The sequence below is a fragment of the Chaetura pelagica genome, unplaced genomic scaffold (assembly GCF_000747805.2).
Source record: "Chaetura pelagica isolate M959 unplaced genomic scaffold, ChaPel_1.0 scaffold13, whole genome shotgun sequence".
NCBI lineage: Eukaryota > Metazoa > Chordata > Aves > Apodiformes > Apodidae > Chaetura > Chaetura pelagica.
In genome coordinates, this window is record NW_009954543.1 from 2,875,266 (window position 1) to 2,890,523 (window position 15,258).

General features: G+C 37.5%; 1 protein-coding gene across 1 annotated transcript in view; it reads left to right on the plus strand.

The window, feature by feature from the left end:
* Positions 1-15,258, plus strand: part of THADA (thyroid adenoma associated) — a 178,090-nt gene that overhangs the window by 116,992 nt on the left and 45,840 nt on the right. The window contains exon 30 of the mRNA XM_010004965.1: positions 8,786-8,871. Within this exon, the coding sequence (XP_010003267.1) occupies positions 8,786-8,871 (86 nt within the window). The remainder of the gene's footprint in view (positions 1-8,785; positions 8,872-15,258) is intronic.

Here is a 15,258-nt window from a genome sequence, read left to right on the forward strand (position 1 = left end):
CAGGAATGCAGCCTTGATACGATTTCAGGACCTTGTGGCTCAAAGTTTAACCTAAATATGCCTAACTCTTCTTGCTGCCCATTAGGAGAGACTGCAGTCATTTCTAGTGAGCAAGCTATTAGAACAGTTGCACTGGCAGGGCTATCTAGATAGAGGTGTCAGATGCCCATGGCTCTCTGAAGCTTTGCAAGCAGCCTCTGTTTTTGGAAGGAGGGATGTTTATTTGGGAGTTGAAAAGAAGGCAGCCTTGTACTTTCAAACCAGCAAGAGGGCAACAATTAAGGAGAATGTAAAATCATCCTCCTTGGCATAGTGGTCTCCCTCTTCAGGTAGTTCCCTTGCTGCTGCTTCTTTCACTGCATCAAGACAAACTTTGTTCTTCCAAGGCTGTTTGCCGTTGGCATCTTCCTGTTTTCTAGCTTTTCCACTTTTCCATATCTGTCTTTAAAACCTACACATTGAAACTGCAGTTAATCAACTTTCTTCATTAGTAATCTGTATGCATTATAAAGCTCAGTTAAAAAATTGCAGAATAGTTTTAATGACTGAGCCTGGCTCTATGGAAGTCTATTTACTAGATTTCTGATTGAAAAGTTAACTTTCTGTCAGCAGGGCTAGAGCAGTAATTCATGTGTGTGCACTTACACAAAACATCAAGGGGAATTTTTGTTGTCCTGTTCCAGCTGAAAGCAAAGCATACCAGTATGAACGGTTACTGCACATCAGGTGCACCAAGGTAATTTATTAACCTGCACCTTCTGGCCTGTGAGCCTAATTTACCCTGGTTCGTCTTTGTTTTTGAGAGCAGTCATAACAGTTACGTCATTGTTAATAAATGTATTCTTGGAGGCATTCATTTAAATCTTAAGTGTTTTTAGCAGGCTAATTCAGATTTCTATGCTGCTCCAAGTCCACTCTTTCACCAGTTTTGGTAACATTATCCTTAACACAGCTACAAATTGTTTATTTAGGCTGTTGGTGATTGCTTGTTTTGTAACACTTGCTTTGGGTATCAGTAGAGCTGTTTAAACTTCAGTCTGAATTGAAAGATGTGCTTTGCATAATATAAAACATTATTTGACTGTGGTTCATAGGTGTACTCCTAACTTAAACATGAACATACAGGGAGTAGTAAGAATTGAGTAAGATTGTTTAAGGTATGGTTCCTTCAAGCAGTGAAACATTCAGGGTGCGCATGAACAATGTGCAGTTACAGGTTTTGGACATAAATCCTCATTCATATCTGAAAATGCTTTCCTATAAATAAACAAAAGAGTTTAAGTAGTTTACCTCTTCATAGGCAAAACCCCTGATGTTATTGTGTAAAATTCATTAAATTTGCACATGGGATTAGTTTGACCTGTATGTATTTTAGGATGCTGCTAAGCAATCACATGTGGTTCTCATTAAGAGAACAAAAAAGAGAACAGACAGTATTACTGTATCAATCCGGTATGCTAAAAACAACAGAAACAAAACACAACCTTTCAGTATCATTCACCAAGGACAGCCAGAGCACAAATTAATTTTTCTTAATAGCTGAAACTCAGGATGTTCTTGGTGGTATCACAGTGACAAGTAATTAGTGTAGCTTCTTTCTGAAGCGATAAATTATCTGCCTTTACCAGGGAAAGTAACAGCAACATAGTAGTCCAGCTATGGTGGTGGTAGAAAAACTTAAATCACCAGAATGGCAGCTTTCCCTTTGGAGAAGATGTCTGCTATAGTGCAGGATGAGCTGGTCATATAGAAAGGGCAAGTTAAGGGAGCTGTGCACATGGTAATTACTCCAAGAAGATGTCATCAGCACCAAGTAGGCAAGCAGATGCACTGTTACTAGATGTTTGTATTTCTATGCGGGTGTTCCTGTGCTTCCAGGAACTCAACAAGGATTACTTGGTAGTGTAGGCTTGATTATTATTTTTTTTTAAAAGCTTTCCATTATATGTAGGTCTGTTGGCTGTGATGTTCACTGATGTGCTGGTTTTGTATTACATAATTAAAAATGCTATGGACAAAGTTTAAAAATTAAATCCATTATTCATGGATTTAATTGTCTTCTCAAGAAGACAAGAGGAAGGCTGTGTGTGTTGATTCGGTGCTACAGATGTGGGTTTTGAGAAAAAAAATAATAAAATATGAAGGCTGCTTTCTAAACAAATTACCCCCAAAAAACCTCAGTCTTAAGAATACTGCAGAATTTGAAAGCTAATAACCAAAACAATGAAGATTTAATCTTTTAGTAGCTGCTCATTTTATGTGTAGGTGTGATTTTCTTAAGCTTTGTCACATCCATGAGTGACAAATGATAATTTTCCAGATCTCTCTACAGGTAGAATGTGGTCAGTACAAGGCCAGCATGGCCTGGTTCATCAGAAACCCTCCAAAGATAAAACCCCGTATGGATAATCTCCAAAGAATTAGGTAGAGTTGGTTGTATCAAGACTCAAACATCACAGAAGATGCACTTCTTGGCACATTTAGGAGTTATTTTAACTGATACAATTACTGCCAGAATTGTGTATCAGAAGAATCTGGCCACCAGAAGAAAGAAGACTCTGCAGAGATTTGCCTTTCTTCAGGAAGGAGTAAGCTTGGAAGTTCATAGGGAAGGATGCACTGTAAACCCAAAATTTAATAGCTAGTGTGCCAGCCTGAAGAGTTGAGATTATGGAAGGCAAAGGCATGCTGGGAAACTCAGAGTAGGAAGTTGCATAGACCCCATCCCCAAGTACCAGCATTAGGAAGTGTTGGACTTCATCCTAATTCTTGCCTACATTTATGCTAGAGCTGAAGGTGAAATTCCAGCCTCAGTTGCAGTACTGTCCTGTGTATTAGCTAGAATATGATGTTTAGGAAACCAATTTGATTTAGCTCTTGGAAACAAAAGCTGTATGTAATATTGGGTTAGAAAGCAGGAGAATTTAGTGTTTAAATTCAACACCAGCAGGGTGATTTATATTCTGCTAGATAAAATATACAATTTAGTAAGTGTTGCTGAGGGATTCTTTGAACAATAACATGTTATTTAAAGAACAGAGTGGTGGTTAGTTACTACAGGTTTTCTTTTTCTTTTAATACAGGGCTCTTCCTAAAATACTATTGATAAGTTTGATGCTGTGAAAAGATCTTAGAGGAAATTTAGGCCTTTCCAGCCTTTCCAAAGGAATCAAAAACATACAGCATTACACTGACTTCTTCATTTAATGCCAGAGAAGGAGTAGACTGTCTGTTTAATTAATTAATCACTTTGGATATTGAAATTAAAGCAGTCAGGCAAGTCATAAGGACATTTCTCGTTCACAAGGAAACTACGAATTGAAAGAGTTGAAAGAAGTTGAAAGAGCTGACCTAGTAATCTTGCCAGCACTGGCTTCTTTACCCTGATGCTTAGGAGTGTGTCACAAAGTTTTTGAACAAAATAGAGGGGTTTGTAGGCAGCTTTGTAAGTTGTCTAATTTTAACTTGATTAGCTTGATTTATGAGACAAATCTTGTTAACAGGTTTTAAAGACTGGAGCTGAGAGTAGCCAATTTGAATATGTAGATTTGAAGTAGCTAACGGTCATTTAAACACTCTACTCTGAAAACAAGTTAGCTGATGTTCTGTGTAGTTATGTATTGTTTTACTGTAACCAGAACTGTGATGTACGTATTATATATTATTAAGAGGAAATTCTATTTTGTTAGTTATGTAATAAATATAATTATTTATTTTTATATATATTTAAAAATAAATATATTCCAATTTGACAAATAAGATTAGCTTGTATTCCTAAAGCAGGAGTGGCTGAAAGATTTGAAATCTTTCAGGCTCTTCTAAGAACTTGGAGACCTCAAAACACAGAGCTTTTCTGAGACCTTTACAGAAGCTTATTTTTTATATATCTTTAAGATTAAGATACCTATAGCTAAACTAATCCATGAGAGAGAAGTTTCAGCATTGACTGGCAGGTTGCATTTGAAATTTGTAAGTGCTCATCAAGAGTTTGAGCAAATATGCTTTGATTTTTATATTGTTAAATGTTTAGTAAGTATTGTAAGTTGCTGTATATTTGTAGTGCTTGTTCTGCTAGTAGTTTTGCAACATCTGTTTCCTAATGAGGTAAAACATGAGGAAAATAAACTACCTCTTTGGAAAACATTTAATTTATATTGACTAGAATGACTAAAAGTTATAAACATTAACAAAACCAGCTTTGATTTCAAAATCAGTGACTTGTATTTATCTTATTAATAAATTTAATTTGTTACATAAGTGTTACTGTTGTTGCTGCTCATTTCCAAGTGATGGGATGCTCTTTGGAAAAAGAGGAGTGGCCCAGGGGAAAATAGTTACCATATTTTTAAGTCATCTGACTTGATGTCGCTGAAACTTAGGGGCTTGATTAGAGAATGAGAATCTGCAAAAGTTGTGCATAAAAAATCTGTGATACTTGCTTTACATAAAGGTGTGCTGGCATCTTACTATAAGTGGTGTCCTGTAATGAGTAGAAATTATTTTTAAGAGCCTCTGCAAACCTTAGTGGTTAGAGGAGCAAGGTTTCATATTTAGTTTGCTTAAATCTTTCCCAGAGTTCTGACAGAATAGAGTGAGCTTTCCATGTTCTTTGCTTCTTGTTGTTTCCCTTGGAAGAGAAGGTAATTTGATCCATAATTCATTAATGCTAATGCTCTTTAAAATAAACAGTCATACAAGAGAAACTGAATTTTAGAAGTCAAGCCATGTGTTCCTGACAGCGTAGGAACTGTGTGTGTGAGCAGAGTACACAGGAGGTCTGTGACCACGTTGCTGAGTTCTTCAAGAAATGCCAGTTTGGTTTGCATCAGATCTGCCATCCAAAATAAGCAAACCAATGACTACCTTAAGTTCAGCATGACTTAACTATAAAAGGTGAATCAAACTTTTAAAAAATAATATTTGCAGAACTCCAAGCTGTGAGTCTAGGATTGATTCTATGTTAAGCAGACCTAAGCTGCAGTCAGTGGTGCTTGAAGGCAATAAAGGCAGGACAGAAATCAGAGCAGTCCCAGCACTACTGTAGGTGGCCAAAGCCAGCTAGAGTGAGATGCAGCATTGCCCGTGGAGCTTCTAAACCTGCCCATTCTGATTTATATCCACAGAGAGAGAATATCTCCTGAAGGGTATGCTTCCTGATTCACCTACCAGGCAGTTCCTGGTTGAAAACAAATAGCTTATTGTTAGTCCGGTCACATATTATTCTGTAAGTGCTTAACCTGGGCCTCTTCAAAGGCATTTGAACAGGAGCCTTGTGAATTCAAAAGGACTACTTAGTTCCATTAACTTCTCTCAAAAAAAAAATCCCTAGACTCTTAACCACCAACAAAAGGTTTTCTCCTGCCAATGACTTCAACACTTTTCTAATTTTATATCCACATACCACAATTCAAAATGGAATTGCAAAGAAGTCTGTCTGCTCTATCCCCAATTACTTGTTCTGCAATAGTGATAAGAAATTGGCTAGGTTTAGACTTCTGTTTTCAGAATCTAATCCAGAAATCTGCTACAACGTGTCAAAATTAAGGGTATGGAAACTGGCATGTGTTTTCAGATTTGTCAACAGTTCAGCCATACCTACCTAAAATAACATTTTTTAAAAGCACTTTTCCCCCCCTTACTGAAGATACTGTCTGATTGGAGCTTTGGGGAGTTTAAAAAAATGTCTGTAGTCCCTTTAAAATGTTTAGTCCCTTTAACATTTTTGACGTGTTCTTTCAGTCACCTTGTCACTTCTATGGTATGTTGTGATGATCTAGTAGGGACACAGCAGCTCCTCCTGTCATTGTTTTGTTCTCCTTGCTTAAATTAGAAGAACGTTTCTACTGGACCATGTGTTTTCTAAGCAGTAATCCTTTCTTTCCCTGCTTGTGCTTTTAAAAGTTGCAGGTGTCATCTTCCCCTCCACCTGGCAGGTCTAATCTGTGACAATGCCTCCCTTTTACACGGTACTTGGGGCATTCAGCCTTTTACCTCTCTTCAGTCAGATATGCTTAAATATTCTGCAGTATTGGTTTTTGGTGAACTTTGAAAATCATGTTTCAATGCATCTGGGCATGGTATGTAGGGAGGCCATTGGGTCTTCTGTACAAGTATTTTGACTTCACAGATCTGCTGTTCCAACAACCTACTTGCTAATGTAGACCAAGTGTTAATTTAATGAGGTATAGATCTCTGCACTGAAATCACTAGCCTGCTATTAGGATGTATATGTAGTAGTATGAATACTGTTTTGCTATCCGTTTTATGTTTCTGTGTCAACATACTCTTAGATAGGAGAGTCCTAACCATCTTTAGCTCTGTCCTCTTAGAGTCACATACAGTTTATCACCTGAAGTGAGGATGTAATCTATTTGTTTCTATTAATATCCAGTTTGGAAGTGAAATTAACTGATTTTTGTGTTTTGGACCAAAAAAAAGGAACTCTGTTCCAGATGCTTGGAGCTCCCACCCTTACTACTGCTGTGACTTTCTTGTTTGGAGACAGATTTCCTCAAAGCTTGCTTATGAGAACACCCCTTTAGTTGAGTATGTGTTAAAAAAGAAATGTCTTGTACTTTTCCCACTCTCATTGTTGAAGTTTTGCATGAACAGGTCATCTTAAGTACTGCGTAGTGCATCATTGGAAATATTCATTGTGTGATTTTTGGCTGTCAGGTCTGTTATGCAAATCAAAGTTTGATTGTCTTCAAGACTGAGGTTTCTGCTACAGTTTGAACAACACTGAAATGTCTTGGTTTGGAAAATTGAATTTCCTGTTGTGTCCGTCTGGCACATACAACTGAGAATTCACTAGCATCACAGAGCAATGGAGCCAGCCAAGAACAAACGTTCGGCATTTTTTGTCCTAGTAAAGCCTCATTTCAAAATCAAAACATGCATATGAGCATACTCAAAATGAAGTTGTAAGTGCTTAAAAGCTGGACCAGAACACAAAACCATGTCAGTATTGCTCTTGTCACTTCTTCAGCAAAGATTGTCAACCATGTTTTTCCCGAGGCACACAGTTTGTATGTTGGAAATTTTCTTTCCAGTGAACTGACTGGAGTCAGTTCTGTTTTTCAAAGCAGCTGAAGTGCAGAAAGCCCATTATGTTTCTCATCTTAATTGAAATTTGTCATGACTGCTTTAGTCCATTTTATGGGTACTTATGAGTTTCTTTGTCTTGGTTTCTTGTTCTTCTAAGTCTTTGATCTATCACCCTCTTGTGGGCTGAGCTCCTAACCTTCTGACTATTTCTTGGTACCATTTTCATCCAGATTTGTAGAGAACAGCTTGGGTAACAACTGGATGCCCAAGATACAAAAGAGAGAGGCTCACTTAGGGTGAATAAAACTGAAGTCTTCCTAATAGAGCTTTTAAAAAATAGGCTATATTAGAATGGCTTTGGTGCCTTATGGTTCTTATTGGTGTGCATCTTCTCTGCAGGCAGGTTTTTAACTCTTGTGCTCTAAGGTGAGTGGTAAGAGGCAAAGAAGGAGAAGTTCTGGGGATTCATGTCTACTTTGCAGAAAGAAAGTGTCTAAGAAGTCTCTGTTTATGCAAAAGGAGGAAAAACCTTTTGAAAAAAGAGATCCTGGTAGCATGTAGTCTGCTATGTATTATAGAGATGCCTAATATCGTAGGCCATAAAATAAAGCATAAGTAAGTCAGACTTACTACAGAGTTTATAACTGAAGGTGAGAACCAGGGGTTCTTGTAAAAGTTGTCTTTTTTAACAGGATCATAGCTTAACTCTCCAGAAGTAAAGAGCTGCCAAACTGCTACACAAGAACCTCAGACCTTTCATTTTAAAGTCACGATCACTTATCTTACTTGAAAAAGTGTTTTCTTGAATTTTAAAGATGTTACAGAGTTGAGAATGTTTGTTGGAACATATTTAATTAAAACTTCTTTTAAGAGTTTCAAACATCAAGATAAGCATACCAAGGAAGTGCCAGATAAAATAAAAAAGAAATACCAAACAGAATTAGTCATACTTTAAGCTTGTGCTGCTTAATTCTAAAAGTTTTTGGTTTAGTGCAAGTCTCATTGGACTCATCAGAATAAGTTCTGTGTTTTGAACTCGATTTCCTGTTTGTTCACATATTAAGTTATATTTTAAGAAAAGTTTTCCTGGTTGAAACATACAGTGAGAACACTATGAAGAAGAATGAAGATTTTAACCCAATTTTTACTTCTCTAAGTGTTGAGAAAATGTCTAGTACTTGTAACCTGAAGAGGTAGAGCAAAGCGTAGCTTATTAGCAATTTGCATTATACACAAAAAATCTCAAATATTCTTGTTTGGAAAAAAACCACACTAATTTTAAAAACATGCATGCCTCTGTGATCTTAATCAGAATAGTGAGAGAACTATGGCCATTAAAAAGATGCGATAGGTACCTCTGGTGGGGAATTTTCTCTTTAAAGAATTGTAACAGTAAGACTTGAAGACTTTTTTTTGTTAGTTACATACATTATTGATAAGGAAAACAAAGACATGCTAGTTGCCAGGGCAAGCTGATCCATCCAATCTTAAAGAAATGTATAAACTGTGATTTGGTGGAATGGATGGAGAAAGGATGTTCTGCTAGGGAGACTGTTGATCGGAATGGACCAGGAGGTGAAGCTTAGATAATGTGGTCTAATTTTTTTGCATCTGCCATCTAACTTGATCAGTAGTTAATTAATTAAGGAAAATAGACACACCAAGCTGGTGTGTTTCACTGCTTTTTCTGAGCATGGGTGTTGCAAGGATTTAATCTTCAATAATTTGATTTTTCTAGGCAAAATCCTTGTTTGGTGACCAGAGCTGCCTATCTTGATGTCCTTGTGATGTTGAGTACTCACCTGGGGAAGTTTCAGAAGCAAGGCAAGTAAAATGTACTGTTCTGTTAATTGGATGGAATATCTGTGGGGAAACTTCTGAGTTCTGTTAAATCTGGACAAACAATAACATATTACTTGTACTTACGGTTTCTGGAGTCCTTTAGGTACTTGATATAAAAGAGACATTTATTTTACCTTCTGTAGAGCTAGAGCTAGTCCTGGAGATTCTTGATGAGAAGAATGAGGTACAGCTCCATGTCAAAGCTTGAAGCAATGACCTTGCAATATTCCTAATCCTAGAACTGGGTAACAATATAAAAGATCCCCTCCAACATTCAAAATGTCTCTCTGATCTGAGGTTGTACATACAAAATCCAAGCAGTGGAATATTGCTACTTAAGCCTTTTCCAAATGCCACAGGGATGATCCCTCATGAGACACCTGAAAGTGTTGCAGGGAGACAGTGATGTTTACAAGTTCTATAAGAAACAACTCTGAGATAGTCTTTAATATTTTGTTTTCATCTTGATTCTTTATCAGTGTCAACTTTTTGAAGTGAGAAATAACAGTGGGTTTAATGATACAGAGTGTTGGTTGCAACAATACAAACCATACTGAAAACAATAAGGAAATCAAAGGTATGGAGGAGGGGATACCCTTTCAAGTGTGACCATATTTAGGCAACTTCCGCTCAGCCCTAACTAGCTTCCTAGTGGACCTGTTTTGTTCATTTCTTATTAACAAGTGAGTAGTACATTATCTTGTCAGTCCAGGAAGACCATTAAAGAATAGTTCTTTCATTGCATTAACATGCTTAATGACTAATTTTAACACTGCATTTAAGGCATTGAAACTGTTCTTTATTTCAGAGAGTCGTGCCCTGGGGGCTGTTCTTAATTTTAAAACCAATTCCTTTTGCTTAGACCTTTGATGGAAGTAGTTCCATAATTGCTATTTGTGTGTTTTCTTGAACTGCACAGTTCAAATAGTGATAATAATAGGGAAATGATTTGGTGATAAACACGTCTGAAATTAACTTCTTCAGATAGCTTGATGCAGAATCTAGTCCGTATAACAGAATCATAAAAATAAAGAAAATATAGGACAGGTGGGTTCCACTCTACCAGAGGAAGATGATTAGGGTTCTCAGTGATTCTTGGAGATGGGTCCAATCTTTCATGTCCTCTGAAGAGTCATTCCTCTCATCGCTCGCAGATATCAAGATATACTGTTCAGTAAAGGAAACTTTCAGATGATGCTGCACCTTATGTTTCATTCTGTAGGTACTGATCATTGTCTGTGACTAGGAAAGGGCTGCAGCTTTATAGACAGGAAGTCACACCCCCTGTATAAAGGTTAGCATGTCTCTAGGGACAAGTTTTTTTCAGAGGACTTTTATGTTTCTTTTGGGCAAGCTATATCTACCATCAGTAATTCTTAGGTTTTTATATATACATACACACACCCACATATACATACACACACACATATACATACATACACACATATACTTATTTTTGTTATTCATGCAAGATAAACTTTATTAAATCCTGATATGCCGTTTGCCTTAGTGATTATCCTTTGCAATACATTAAAAGTCTAGCTGTTTATCACATCTACAAAATAAACAAAAACAATTCCCAAAGCCCCCTTCAACCATAGCTGGGCTCATCACTCTTCTTTTTCATTTGAGTATTCCTTTTTTAAACATAGATCTTTTTTAAAAAATCATCACCCTCTGTGTTCCTCTCCCTTGTAGTAAGAATCATTCCAGTCTTTCTGTATTCTCTTCATACAGTGTTTTTTTCCCTCTGCTGCTGATTATTCTCATTGCTCACCCTTCAACTCTATTTTTATACTTTCTTTTATGAAGGAACAGCCAATATTCCAACTGAGTGCTCCTCATCTGCCTACTTAGTGGACATTACATTTCCTTTATCAGTCTCTTTCCTATTGCAGTTGTCTTCAGGTTTTTTGTCTGTTTTGGTTTCTAGACAATTGCTGCACATTTGCAAAGGCTCTTATGGACCTTTCCACACCAGAAAACTCCCCTCTTTTTTTAATGCCTCTGATTTATGAGTAGCCCTTTAAACCTGAGGGACTGCACCATGATGCAGCTGGATTACTGACTGTAGTGTATTAATTTATTTTTCAAAACTCATATGGACGGTTCCAAACCTGGATGCTGTAAGGTACAATTTCTGTACAAGGAAAGCAACTGTTTTTGCAGACTGTCTCTGCTCTGGGATAGTAAATTAGTATTGTCTTGCTTAGAAGTTTCATTCCTATATAGGTTTAAAATGATATATTGCAGGCAATACCTACAGAGAGTAGGAACTTAGACTGGAAATGTAGTTTTGAAAACTTGAAGATACATTAGGGACAATTTTATATCTTACAGGCAGAAGCCCTTCTGAAATGATGGAGTAATATGTTTATATTAAATAGAACCTGAGTGTCCCATGACACAGTAAGAGAAAGACTAAACTCAGCAGTTAAAAATTAATGTTTTTAGCCTCACATTTAAATGTTCTGTAAGGAATAATTATTAACTGAAGCTCGATACTTTTTATGTGATTAAATATCTTACTCATATATGTGTATCTCTGGTTATAAGCCAATTTTTCTCTGTTCTAGTCTTGATTTGTAAAGTTGTTTCAATGAATAAAGGGTGAAGGACAAATCCAAATAAAATGGTTTCTTGATGTGTTTATCTAAGAGGCCCCAGGAAGTGCTGTATATGAGTTCCAGGCCATGGGCTGAAACTGATTTTCATCAACAGAAATGGGAATGCAATGTAATGAGCCTGCAACTGCTTAAAATCAGACCACTTCTAATTGATTATGCCTGTCTAAAAGGGCTACAATTACAGAGAGATTTTCAGAGTACAGCCCTGCCTAGGCCTTTCCTACATTACGATTATTTTCTGTAAGTGATTTGTTGTCTTCAATTAATAAAATCTGTCTCTTAAAATGCAGGACAGCCCCTTAGGGAATTTACTTCGCAAATTCAAAACAATTTAAAATGTCGGATAAGGAAGGCAGGGAGTAATGGAGACCAAAAGCATCTTGTCCAGCTAAAAATTTATTGCTGGCCAAATGAAGATTATTTATCTTAAAACAAACAAAAAACAAACCCTGTAGTTATTCTGATTTGCTGGTTTGGATGGAAGTGTTGCCTGATTCATGTCACTGGGAAAGCAGTTTCCTTTCCTTGAGTTGATAGGCAAAATCTAGGGAATTTTCTCCAGCTCCTGATGTGCTTGAGGGTCTTCTGATGTGCAGAGACAATACATAATGCCAAGACTATGTAAACTTACAACAGATTTTCAGTTATAAATTGCGGCTGGAACTCAGAAAAAAAAAAATTAAGCAAAACAATATATATTAATGAAAATACTATTTTTGCCTTTATTGAGAGCACCCAAGCTCTTACCAGTTCTAGGATTATTTGATGAACTAAAGTCTATTTTCAGTATTAATAATAATACCTGGTAAATTTGGTCTTGCAGACCTCTTTGATTTATTGTCTTCACAGTAACTGTTTTTATAGACTTGGAATCACAGATGTCCAGGGCTTTTTCAGCTTAATGGGCAGAACAATGCAGTCCTCTTCCAGAGAATTTTCTGGCATATGTACTCTGCTAAAAAGCAGTTTATTTAATCCTTTAGAAGTAAACCAGCCCTAGGGTGAGTGATGGAGGAATAGGGGAAAGTTCCCAAACTTCACAATTCCAACATAATTGGAGGAAGCAAATAACACTTGTAGGCATCTTTGGAGGGGAAAAATGGCTCCAAGTCCAGGTGAGTACATGTCCAGCCTTAGCTGTGTTCACAGTTATTTGCAAGTGCACGAGTATTGATCAGCAGGAGTTAGAAGGAGAGGTGTATCAAATTATAGTGCTACAGATCCATGTGTGTGTCTGAGGTTACACACTTTTCTCTGCACTCAGAAATGGGTTTTGCAAGAGGCAGAATAACAGACTACAGCCAGGCTGTGCTGCAATGCAGTATTTCAGTGGATGGAATTCCTCTGTTGAATATGTGGACTTTTGACAGGACTCGTCACAGATGTTCCTGCTTTCAGATCTCCTGGAAACTGGTGTCTGAAGCTAAATAATAAGCTGAGACTATTACTGTGATCCTGTGGTGCTGGTGACACAGGAGCCAGGGAAGTGTATTGCAGTGAAGGCTCAGATTTGGGGTGCTGTGTCTCTCTGTAACAGATGAAGAATGCCCCAAGACAAAGTGACCACCTTTTCATTCTTATTCATGTCTCAGAACAATTTTCTGATAGTATTTTCTCAATTCATGAAGAGAAAAATGAATGCAACTCACTAAAATATACTTGACTAATAAAAGTGTAATTTACCAGGGTTGCATTTAAAATAAAGTGGCACTTGCTAAGTGTTGTGTTGAGTCCATAAAGCCCATAAATATAAGTGGAATAGAATGTAGAACCCTACATCATCAGGGAAAAGATTAAAGAAACATACTTTGACTCAAAGCAAGTAAGTATTTAAAACATATTTATGGAATCATCCAGATGACCCATGCCTACTGACACTAAATTAGACAAGTCAAAAGGAAGTGCAGTTGGGCACCCAGTATTCTAATTCAATGGAGACAAGAAGGTGAAGAAGTTGAGGATGGAATTTTGGAGGTGCAAGAGACAGGGAGTGACTGAGAATTGCACACAGCAAAGTGCCAGAGGCACATCAAGTGAGAGATGTACTATGCTGAAGTGGCCCAAAGATAGTGCAAAAGTGAGTGTGGGACAGAAAGACAAATGGACTGGGGCTGGCAGGAATAAATGTCAGGAGAAAAGAGGTGGGGGTGAGGGGGAGGTGTGCAATGGTGGTAGGTGGTCAAGAAAATGTCAGAGGCAGGACTCGTGGCACAGATGTGGGATGAGGAGAGTAGAAATATTTTCAGAAAGATTGTGGGGACATAGTGAAAGGAGGAGGGCTGTGGAGGGTAGAGCATGGTATTGAACAGGGAATGTGGAAAGATGTTCTAGGAAATCAGACTCTGGGGGAGTGAAGTTGAGAGTGTTTGTTAATGTTAGCGGTTAAGATTCTATCCCCATGTGAAGACAGAGACTGCTCATCTGTCTGAAGTCTTGTTTTAGGCTCTCTTTAGATTCCAGCATGTATCACTGACTGACTAGCATTGTCTCTGTAGGCTTTGAGGACTTTCTATGAATGCAAAAAAAGCAGAAAACCTGGTACTGTGCCAGAGAGAAGCTCTAAGAAAAATAGCAGTCTCTGTGTCCAAACCAAATGCTTTTTTTACCTCTTTTCCTTTGAAAACGTTCACAGAATCATAGAATCTTAGGGGTTGAAAGGGACCTTGAAAGATTATCTAGTCCAACCCCCTACCAGAGCAGGATCACCTAGAGCACATCACACAGGAACTTATCGAGGAGAGTTTTGAATGTCTCCAGCAAAGGAAACTCCACAACCTCTCTGGGTAGCCTGTTTCAGTGCTCTGTCACTCTCACAATAAAGAAGTTCTTCCTGACATTCACATGGAACCTCCTATGCTCCAGTTTGCATCCATTGCCCCATGTCCTGTCACTGGAAAAAGCCTGCCTCCATCGTCCTGACACTCATCCTTTACATATTTGTGAACTTTGATGAGGTTGCCCCTCAGTCTTCTCTTCTCCAAGCTAAAGAGACCCAGCTCCCTCAGCCTTTCCTCATAAGGGAGATGTTCCACTCCCTTAATCATCTTTGTGGCTCTTTCCCCTATACTATACAAAATGCAATGGGATGCTTGCATGGATTCTGTTAATTGCTTGTGTTTGTAGTTTAGAACCGTACTGTTAGAACTGATGCTTAGTCTCTGATGTGAAAGATGTTGCAGATGTCTTTAAAATAAAACATCCTCCATTCTCCTTAGAATATGCTCTTTTCCTGATTGTGAACAGTTATCTTAGTTCCACATTATTACTAAAATATACTTTCCTGTGTTATCTTTGGGTTTTTTCTCTTTACCAGTCACTTTGTCTAATCCACTTTTAATAAAAAGGGAAAATATGAAAGAAAATACTTTCTCTTAGTATTTGTCTAGGAAAATCTCTTCTTGGCACTGATTACCTTTCAGCCTTCTCTTTATTCATATGATCTCTTCAGATACCTTTGGATAGATGGTAGTTTGTGAATGCAAAGGATTTTAACCACTTTTAGGTTCATAAATAATTGCAACTTCTAGCACTTCTTTGCAATTGATGATGAATGTCCAGGTTTTTGACATTTGGACCTCCTTCCCATAACACTGTACTGCAGACACAGCAGCAATTCATTGCTTCTTGTAATTTTTGTCTGACTTTGCAGTGTCGGTAAATTTTCTGATGTCTGTAATAATTTCTCCCCTGTTTTCCTGCTCTTTTCTTGTTTAATGAAGCCTGTAGTAGAAAGATGGAAAAT